The following is a 10,161-nucleotide window of genomic DNA, read 5'->3' as shown; positions in this document are numbered from 1 at the left end:
CTAAAACTTCACATAAGCACTCTGGGGACACACCACTGCTGCTGCACAAATTAAACATACTGTTAATAATCATGCAAACATACCTTTATCTTGCCCTTTTTTCTCCTCCTCTGTCCTTTTCTACTTTCTCTTTTCGGCACCAGAGGGATGCATCCTTTTTTGTGGCATGGCTTATTATTTATTACAGTGACCGGCACCTGTGCAATTCACGCGAGGTGTCTATATTGCGCATGACTCAACTGCTAGCACTACAGACACACAGCAGTTGTCTGCAAATCAGAATTTTCCTGTCTTGAATTATTCATTCGTATTCATTCATTCATTTATATTACTTGTATAAGTTATTTAAATGTACAAAAAAATTTAATGTACAAAAAAAACGATTGGTGGCCCGCTGGTGGCCCACGAGGCCCTAAGCAGCCGCTTAGTTCGCTTATGCCTCGTGCCGGTCCTGATATTAATACTCTAGCAACGCTCTCCAATATTTTGTGTCCGAAACCCGGGAACAATTGCAGTTTGGTTCTCCTTACGAAACCAGAGATCACTTACAATAAATACACAAAATAACGTATTTTAGCAATGAAATATGTGCACTTTAATCTATAAGGTTAGCAAATCCAGTGGATTATATGAACATGGAGACTGCATCAGTGAAGGTGGCCTGGGACGGAGCCAAATTCCCATTGAAATATTGTCTCAATCCGCCCCTGTTGACCCATGTAGTAATTGCTGAGTAATATATTACTGACTGTGGTAATCGGGTGTGCCTCATAAGCCTTGAAAAGTGAAGCCTCTGGCTCTTTGATTGCCCCCTGGTGGCTGGCTGCAGTACAAGTCATTACCCCGCCCTCTCCATTCAAACTAATGGGACTCTGCTCTAAATAAAAAAAGTATTTACACTTCCAATAAAAGTTTCCAAAAGGTGGTTTTGGTACTTTCAGGTAGTTGTTTTCACGCTGATATATGTTCAAGTGTTCATTATTGTGGTAAGTTTCATTTTAGCTAGTAATTTGATGCTATTGAAACGGGGCGTGTCGTTATGAGTGGCGTGGTTGAATTGGTCGAGCGAACGTTTAGGCGGAAGTTTGATAACGTGGCTCCGCCTCTGGCTCCACGGACGATTCCTTCTGCGCATGCCTTGGCTCCAAACTGACGTTTTTACGTAACATGGCGGCGACCGTGGTCGGAAATTTTTGGCTACAATTCATTACAATGGTGGGAGACGACGTCGCATCGTCCATCTTTTTTTACAGTCTATAGTGGTAATGCTGAGGTGGGCTTTTGGTCTGTTTGAGTGTTATGTGTAAACGGATGTTGACTATGTCCCCATCACATTTGGTTGGTGTCCTTTCTAGAAGTCTGTTTTTAAACTAGATCTGTCTTGCAGCTGTCCAGAACTATAATGTCCACACTGGTTTATGAGACACATACTTTTCCACCTTTATTGCAATAAAGATAAAACATTGACAGCAATGACAATGAAAAGCACAATTCTCTAAAGGCCTTAGAAGATGAGAAGAAAAAAGCACTTGAGTACTTGAAGCTAAAGCCACTAAATGCTTAAAATAAATCAATTACTTGCTGTATATATTATTGATATGCAAACTCTATTATTATTGTTTTTATTAAATTTTTGGTAAGTCCAAGGTGGAGAGAAAGGAGTGGGATCAGCAAAGGACCTGGATAAGAGGGCATCTACGGAAGGCCTGAATGTAAAATTCCAATGATTTCCCGATCCATGTGAATTTTTTCAAGTAAATAATTGCAATTGTAGTGGAGCAGTGTGGAGTATATTGTAATAAGGTATTCACAGCAATTTAACGCCATTTGAAGCCCTTGCCAGTGAGAAGATTGGGAACTATGTCTACAACATTACCAAGAAATTTCCCTACAACTTCTCCAATACTCTCTTTCTCTTCTTGTAACTTCTTTATCTCTTGATCAAGGAGTTCAGCTTTCTCTTTAAAGCCTTTCTTCATCAGCTCTTCATACTCCTTCAGTTTGCTCTCCACAGCTTTCTCCATCTCATCCCGTCGTTGCTCAATCTCCTTGTTTAACTTCTCCTCCATCTGCTTAATTCTGTCCTCCTGGCGCATTTTCTCTGCCTTTATCATTAGATCACTCTCAACACGTTTCTTCTCTTCCTCTTTACACTTTTGTTCCATCAGAGTTTTTTTCTCTCTCTCCTCTGTTCAAAACAGAAAGAAAATGAAATTAATAAGCAAGAAATTAGTCATGTATATGGCACTACATTTAGGCTAAATGAAATCCCCATTACACTTACTACAGAGACACTTTATTATTTCATATTGTATGTTCCAGAATAACATAATGGATATATTGTTAACTACATTCGTTATCATAAATGAATATTTACCCTGAACTTCTTTCTCTTTTTTAGTCAGCTTTTCATCCGTGTAAAAGATGACGTTTGCTTCAGGTCCTCTCTCCTTCATGAACTCAATCAGGACAGCTTCATCCTGCACATAAATAGTTTACAACTCAAGAGCACATAGAGATGTACAGTAAACTCCACACATACACATTTAGAGTGAATGTCCTCACCCTGACTCCTTTGTTTGGTTCACTGTGGTATTGTTCAATGATGGCGTCTCTGTCTCTGCAGTAGACTTCATATCCTCCACACCGACTGTATTCTCCTTCCTTCAGTCGTTCATTCATTTTAAAGAACAGATTCTTTAACAGCTCTTTGCACTTCCTGTCTGACGCGTTCAAATTCTCATCCAACAGGTTTACATAGTATTGACCTATGTTTTCCTTTAAACATAAAAACACATTTAAATAGAAGCAAAACACAAAATACACACATAATTACAACATACTAGTGGTCTGCTGACTGCTTAAAGGGATAGTTCACCCACAAATTAATATAATGTAATTAATGACTCACCCTTATGTCTACCAAACTTGTAAGACCTCCGTCCATCTTCCGAACACAGTTTAAGATGTTTTAGATTTAGTCCAAGAGCTTGCTGACCCTTCATTGAAAATCTACGTACAGTATACTGTCCATGTCTAGAAAGGTAATAAAAACATCATCAAAGTAGTCCATGTGACATCTGTGGGTCAGTTAGAATGTGTCGAAAAGACATTTTGGTCCAAAAATAAAAAATTTACGACTTTATTCAGCATTGCACGAGACTGAAGTCACTTAACTGCAGTGAGGCGGCTGACGTACAGCGCGGGCTGATGTGTTTTCTGGTGCACCCAAGTGTTTGTTTTTTTTTTGAGCACCCAAGCTTCGTTTACAGTCTGAGGGAGACGCACGCTGTAAGTTTGAAAAAAAACTTTACAAACATGTTTGAGGATAACACGTCAGCCGGAAGAGAAGACAATGCTGAATAAAATCGTATTTTTTTTTTATTTTTGAACCAAAATGTATTTTCGATCCTTCAACACATTCTAACTGACCCACTGATGTCACATGGACTACTTTAATGATGTTTTTATTACCTTTCTGGACATGGACAGTATACTGTACATAGATTTACAATGAAGGGTCAGCAAGCTCTCGGACTAAATCTAAAACATCTTAAACTGTGTTTCCAAAGATGAACGGTTTGGAAGACACGAGTGTGAGTCATTAATGACATTTTTTTTTTTTGAGTGAACTATCCCTTAAAGGCAGGGGTGGGCAAATATTTCTTACTTGAGGGCCACATCAGCTAGGTTCCCTTTCAGTCGGTTACTATGACATCATGTCGTGACCAACAAATTGGGAACCGCTTAACAGAGACCAATCTACTTCGAGAAAAAAATGGCAATGAAATTGGCATGAAGATATTTGCATCGCGCGGGTATTTAATAAGAGGCAGGTGCAATAATCAAATCAGCTTTTTTCGCTTCGAAAGCTGGCAGCAATCTGCTCCTGAGAAGTTACCTTTTCTGCTCTGGAACCTCTGTGTGTTGATGTTGGTTGAATAGACAGCACCACAGCAGAGACTTGCAGCTTAAAGACAGTTCCACCTCTTTATTTTACTCTTTTTTTGAGTTTGAGTGTGCTCTTTCCTCTCCCCTGCATGCTTTATCAACTCAGCGCATAAGATCAAAAGCTTGTACTTGTGCGTTTATAAAGGCAGCCGATCTCTCGTGTCACGGTTCGGGTGGCGTCTTTTTAAATATGACATTCCGGCCATGTGCAACATCCGGATGTGTGCTGTACATGAATCCCTGTGACGGCCACGATCGGTGTCTCTCGTGTTTAGGCATCGAGCATGCAAAGGTGGAGTTTCGTGAAGTTCATGTTCCATATGTGAAAACATGACTGTGGATTTGTCCAGACGGTTGGTGTATCATGGGGATCATTGCCCCCCTCCGTTGCCTACCAACCCTAAAAAGCTCCAAAAGGATGATCTGCGTATAGCGGTGCTGAACAAATCCGCTGGCTCATCCAGCGGCACACAAGTTCAGCACCCTGATCCACAGCCGGAGGTGCCGATGGAGACTGGGGCGCGTGTTCTACGTTGCCTCCAGAAACCGTTGGTACCACACGGGAATCTATGTCGTCCGTAGCATCGGAGGGGGGGGGGCGTCACTCTCGGACGCCGACTCGGATCCGCTCCCTCCCCTGGGTAGGGTGGCAGAGCTCAGCCACCCATCAGTGGAGAAGACAGGTGAGTGTTTGTATGCACAACACCTCTGTCGGTACGCTCACAGAGAGCTCGTCGGTGACCACCTCCGCTCCCCTCATTGTGGGTACACCGATCGTGCCATTAATCCCTCTCGCCCGGTGCCTGGGAGCTTGTAGGGAGCTTCCCAGCCCTTTACGATGGCTCTTATGCACGATTCGTCTCGCTACGCGATTCAATATGCTCTGCGCCCCCCCCCAATTGGCGGGCCTTCGCTTCACTACTGTAAAGGCTTCCTATGCGCACAAACTCCGTGCCGAAATCGCTGTCCTATAACGAAGGACACGATCGAGCCGATCCCTCCAGCTGAGATGAGGTCTGGGTTTTACAGCCTTTACTTCATTGTACCCAAGAAAAGCGACGGGTTGCGACCAATCCTGGACCTGTGTTCGCTGAATCGAGCACTCACAGGATGCTGTTCAAAATCTTTCAATGCATTCGTCCAAACGATTGGTTCACAGTCATCGACCTGAAGGATGCGTACTTTCATATCTCGATTCTCCCCCGACACAGAACGTTTCTCCGTTTTGCATTCGAGGGGCGGCATATCAGTAGTCTTACCGTTCTGACTTTGTCTCTCTCCTTGCATCTTCACTAAAGTTGTCGAGGGGGCATTAAAACCCCTGAGAGAGAGCGGTATGCTCATTCTAGCGTATCTTGACGATTGGCTTATAATAGCCCAGTCTCATCAAATGCTCTGCGCTCACATGGATCGTGTGCTTAAACACCTCGCCCTTCTCCCAGTTGACCTGAAGACTGAGAAGAGCAAACTTTGCCCTACGCAGAGGATATCTTTTCTTGGTATGGACCTGGACTCTGTCGATTTAACTGCACGTCTAACAGAAGCAGGTGTACAGTCCATCCTGACTTGTCTGAGTACGTTCAAGACAAGAGTGAACTTCCGCTGAAACAATTGCAGAAGCTCCTGGGTCATATGGCAGCAGCTGCGGCTGTGACACCACTCAGTCTGCTCCATATGAAACCGTTTAAGCTTTGGCTTCACGACGGAGTCCCGAGGAGAGTGTGGCTCATCCGGCGCACACCGCGTAACGATCTCACTGACTTGCTGTCTCAATTTCACTCCGTGATCAGACCCGTCATCCTCAGAGCAGGGGTATCACTAAGACAGGTCTCCAGGCATGCCATTGTGTGCACAGATGACAGTAACATTTATTTTTCCTAAGAGAAAACGAGCCACAAATCTAACACTGTAAACTGAAAGGGTATTTTAGTTTTAGAATAATTGGAAAAATCTGCGGAATTTTGTGGGATGATTTTAAATGTTTTTAGAAGAAATTAGAGAATTTAAGCTATTAAATATTACAAAATTGCATCTAAAATAATTACTTTTTAAAGGCTTACAATTAAAATGAATACACCAAGCCAATGAGTCCTCTGAATTAAACTGGACCAACATGACCCAGATAATGTGCATGTCAAGATAGAATTGTAGTCTGTAGCCTATATAAAATGACATATATTATTGTTTATATATATTATAGCAGAATAAAAAATCTTGTGTTAATACGTTATCATTATGAATTAAGCATGTATGATGATAATTTTATCATTTTTACAACACAATGTAAACTTTATATTAAACATTACAAGAGCATTCGTCTTGTAAACGAATTTGAAATGATGATGTGCTGAGTGCTGACTGTCGCGTCACATAGACGACAGACAGATCTGCTTAACTCAGTAGTAAGTTTTATTTAATCTCAAATATCAAACGGTTCATGCTCTTTATCATTAAAAACAATCACAGCAAACAGCATGCGCAGGGTTTATGTATGTGTGCTTGTTGTCAATGACGGTTACTTGTCAAAAACCCGCTCAAGCGCTGGGTATGTGTGCTTGTCAATCACTGGCATTAAATCTGTGGAGTTCTCCACGGAAATCTGCGGGCGCGGATTCCGTTGAGACATGTCGATGTTTTATTAGTCTGAAATACTAACAAACAGTGGACATACGGCTGCATGCTTTCATTTCTTCGCCTCTCTAAGTAAACAGTGGTTGTGTCACATGTGTGGTAACTTCCTAGTGTTTGCATTCAGAGCAGCGAAGAAGAAATGAGTTTCGCTTTGCAGCATTAGCTTTTTCCAGTTAAGTTTTTCAGCGCCAGCAACATCTTCTGGACATTTATAGTATTGCATCAAATGAGTCATTCTGGACCAAAATCCTACACTGTTTAATCCCATTACAAACTGCATCGCGGGCTAAATAAAAGTGCCCAGCGGGCCACATTTAGTCCGCGGGCCTTAGTTTGACCAACTCTGGTTTAAGGGTGATTTATTGTTTTAGTGTTGAACCTATGGTGTAGCCTCTAGTTTCATTTATACTTCATAGTCATTGTTTGCATTGATGTGCAAGTGCAATTGACTGTAAAAAATATGGACGTAGTGTCCGTGACGTCACCCCTAGGTTTCAAGGGCTTTTTTGAAGCCAATAGTTGGCTGGGCTTGCCATCGCCATCTTGGCAGTGTGTCATCGTGCATCACTTGCGCATAACCAAAATTGGGTAAAAGGCAGGATGTTGGTGAAGCCGAAGTGGCTCGTTGCTGAAACCACGCCCACCTAACTCGACGATTGTGACAGCAGCGGCAGTTCACCCGTCACTCAAGGGGCCATGCCCTGAATTATGCAGAACTTTAGGGATTAACATAATTTAAACTGATGAATTCCAAAATCACCCTTCTCACAGTTGTCATGAAGGGCAAAAGTAGCTATATAGACCAAAAACACTTTTTGTACCAGGCTGTAAACATATTTATTTCTGCTGTAAAGTTGGGCATTTTAACATGGGGGTCTATGAGAATTGACTCCATTTAGGAGCCAGCCTCTGGAAGCCAGTCAATGAATTGCAATACTTTGCATCTATGTGTAGGCTACGCAAAAGTATAAATTGAACTTTACACACCTGAGTACACACCCACAGGTGACTGCTTGCCCACCAGACTCCACCCACAAATTACCTTGTGGTGACTCAAAAAGCATAAACCAATGTACCTCATCTTATTTATTGTATATTTTAACAAAGGTTTGCCTAATTTACAGTGCTGTATAACCTGCATATTAAATATGCAGCTTAAAGTGTTTCTGTAGCTTAATTGGTAGAGCTTTGCAATGGCAGTGCAAAGGTCATGAGATTGATCCTCAGAGAACACAAAATCTCATGTAAGTATATCTTGTAGGTATCTGCTAAATGCATAAATGTAATGTGAGCTTTCAATAATTTATACAGTACAATATATGAAAATATGCAGATGTGTGCATAAATATTACTTAATGTAGCGTGCACAGAAAAAAGCTTTGCATACTTTTGGTATTTTCTAAAATAGTTACATTGTTCTTATATCGATACAATATTGTGTTTATATCTAGAACTCACCTCCAACTTCTTAAGGTACTCTTGATTGTCATCTTTAAAGGAACGTTTAATGAACTCAGATGTGGCCAGACTGCTGACGCTCTGATGCTCTTGGGTAACATCAGTCACATTTACTGGAAACTTCTTTTTCACCTAGAAAACACTTAGACTTTACATGCTGCTTGCGCACTTGTATTCTGCGGACCTGAATTTTCAAGTTAATTTTGACACTTTTAACCAGAGCTACTAAATATCAAGAATTTTCATCTTAAGCGAATAGGTTCGTAATTATTTTACGAGTTGGCTGATTTGTATTAATTCATATGACCACATTCGTTGATTTTTGTATGATTTTGTCTATATAATGACTTTAATCTCGAGATGATTGTATTTTTTATTTTAGCTTAAAATTTAAATTCAATTTAAAATGTATAATTAAAATGTAATTTAATATTTTTTTTTACCAAGATAAACAACAAAATATGAGAGTAACACAAAAATCTGCCTTGTTCTGTTGTTTTACTTTTGACCCATGTGTTACTTTTTTCCCAACTGACAGGGTCGAATGTAACAATATGCTACTTATGTTCGAAAGTGAAATTATACTGATGCATTTTACATTTGTTCAAAATTCCACCTAGTACTGATAGACCACACTTGTGAGTTATTAACCACAGCAAAAATATATTTCTGTCTAAAACAGGGTACTTTCGTCCCTGCTCTCCTCTGTCTTACCTCTTCCATGCCACTCTTATAAACTTTTAAAGCTTCTTCAACAGCTGCCTGATTCTCTTGATTTGCAAGAGCAACCACTGCATTGTCCAGACAGGCCACATTACCACTGTTGATTGTGTCTACATAAATCTGAGCCAGATTACCAAACACTAAAATCACACATACAAAAACTGTTAAAAATAGACTCCATGCCCATTGTATTTTCAGCCATTAAGACAAAGATCAATAAGTTCAAGAAACATAAAAATGTAATTCATTCATAAAATGTGATTACTTGATTAGCCCAGTCAATTTGATCTGTTAGACTGCATACCGTATACTGCTAAAAGTTTAAACAGCAATGTTTTAACCAGGTTCTGTTTTAAACACTGTCATCTATTTTCGATAAGAGATCCTTAATAAAGCTGAAAATTGATAAAACGCGTACTTTTCCCAGTAACTTTATGACCCCCTTTCAGTGTTTTCACACCACTTTCCGCAAAGATGTAATCACAGAAACGACTTGTGGCCTCCATGAAAGCTGGCACAAGGTCCTGCTCTTTTAAGCTCTCCAAACGCTTCATGCTTTCCGGTGAGGCTGGAGATTGGAAAACAAAACACTTCCGGGAAGGGAAATAACTCCGAATACATTCACGAGGCAGGTTGTAGTCACTGACATTTCTGCTTTTACCTAAAGAAGATTGTTCAGGAGACAACCGTAATAAATCAATGCATTAAACTGAATTGGTCTTCTACACAGTAGCACAAACAAGATATACTGGTGCATGATGTGTGAAATAAAGCATTTCAGACTAACATCCACAACTGCTGATAGAAGTCTATTAAATTCGCCTCAAAGCACAGCAGCATTTTGTGGGTGAAAAGATGATATTGCCAGACATACCATGTTTTAAATTCAGGGCAAAGTCGAGGTACTCATCCTCTGTCACTTGCTTTCCAGCAATTTCTAATTCCAAGGTGAAATCCCTCACAGACCAGACAAATGATGGGAAAAAGCACACAAACTTATAATCATCTTCCCCTCCCACATCATCTTCTTCTGATGGAGATGATAGGGATTTGATCTTGATTTGCTCAGCAAGATTAGTAACATAGCTGAAGTACATTGAGGAATAACAGCATTTTGTAAGTGTGTGTATGCACAAGAGGAAGAGGGTAATGTATGTAAGATGATAAAGGATACTGGAGCTTTTGCACTGCATCATTATCAATGGTTCCTCTGCTGTTGTACACCAGGGTGCTGCTGAGCAAAACCGCCAGACAGAAGATCCAGCCGTCATTCTTAGAGTCTCCCTGAAACAACATCTCTTGTGTTGACATACTTGTGGACACTTTTTATGTTTACTTATTAATTTAATGTATTATTACTTATTAAATTAATTTATTGTTAAGTTATAGTAACATGGC

At 40.5% G+C, this 10,161-nt stretch overlaps 1 protein-coding gene across 1 annotated transcript in view; it reads right to left on the bottom strand.

Moving 5' to 3' along the window:
- Nucleotides 1-1,511: 1,511 nt before the first annotated feature.
- The window catches only part of LOC135747146 (guanylate-binding protein 1-like), a 28,378-nt gene continuing 19,728 nt past the window's right edge, over nucleotides 1,512-10,161 (bottom strand). The window contains exons 4-11 of the mRNA XM_065265824.2: nucleotides 9,938-10,047; nucleotides 9,638-9,849; nucleotides 9,182-9,424; nucleotides 8,755-8,903; nucleotides 8,041-8,172; nucleotides 2,566-2,778; nucleotides 2,378-2,480; nucleotides 1,512-2,188 (exon numbers count right to left, since the gene is read on the bottom strand). Of these exons, the coding sequence (XP_065121896.1) occupies nucleotides 1,818-2,188; nucleotides 2,378-2,480; nucleotides 2,566-2,778; nucleotides 8,041-8,172; nucleotides 8,755-8,903; nucleotides 9,182-9,424; nucleotides 9,638-9,849; nucleotides 9,938-10,047 (1,533 nt within the window). The 3' untranslated portion in view covers nucleotides 1,512-1,817. The remainder of the gene's footprint in view (nucleotides 2,189-2,377; nucleotides 2,481-2,565; nucleotides 2,779-8,040; nucleotides 8,173-8,754; nucleotides 8,904-9,181; nucleotides 9,425-9,637; nucleotides 9,850-9,937; nucleotides 10,048-10,161) is intronic.

Source organism: Paramisgurnus dabryanus, chromosome 6, assembly GCF_030506205.2.
Source record: "Paramisgurnus dabryanus chromosome 6, PD_genome_1.1, whole genome shotgun sequence".
Taxonomy (NCBI): domain Eukaryota; kingdom Metazoa; phylum Chordata; class Actinopteri; order Cypriniformes; family Cobitidae; genus Paramisgurnus; species Paramisgurnus dabryanus.
The sequence above is the reverse complement of the archived record's forward strand: the minus strand, read 5'-3'. Positions and strand labels throughout refer to the sequence as shown.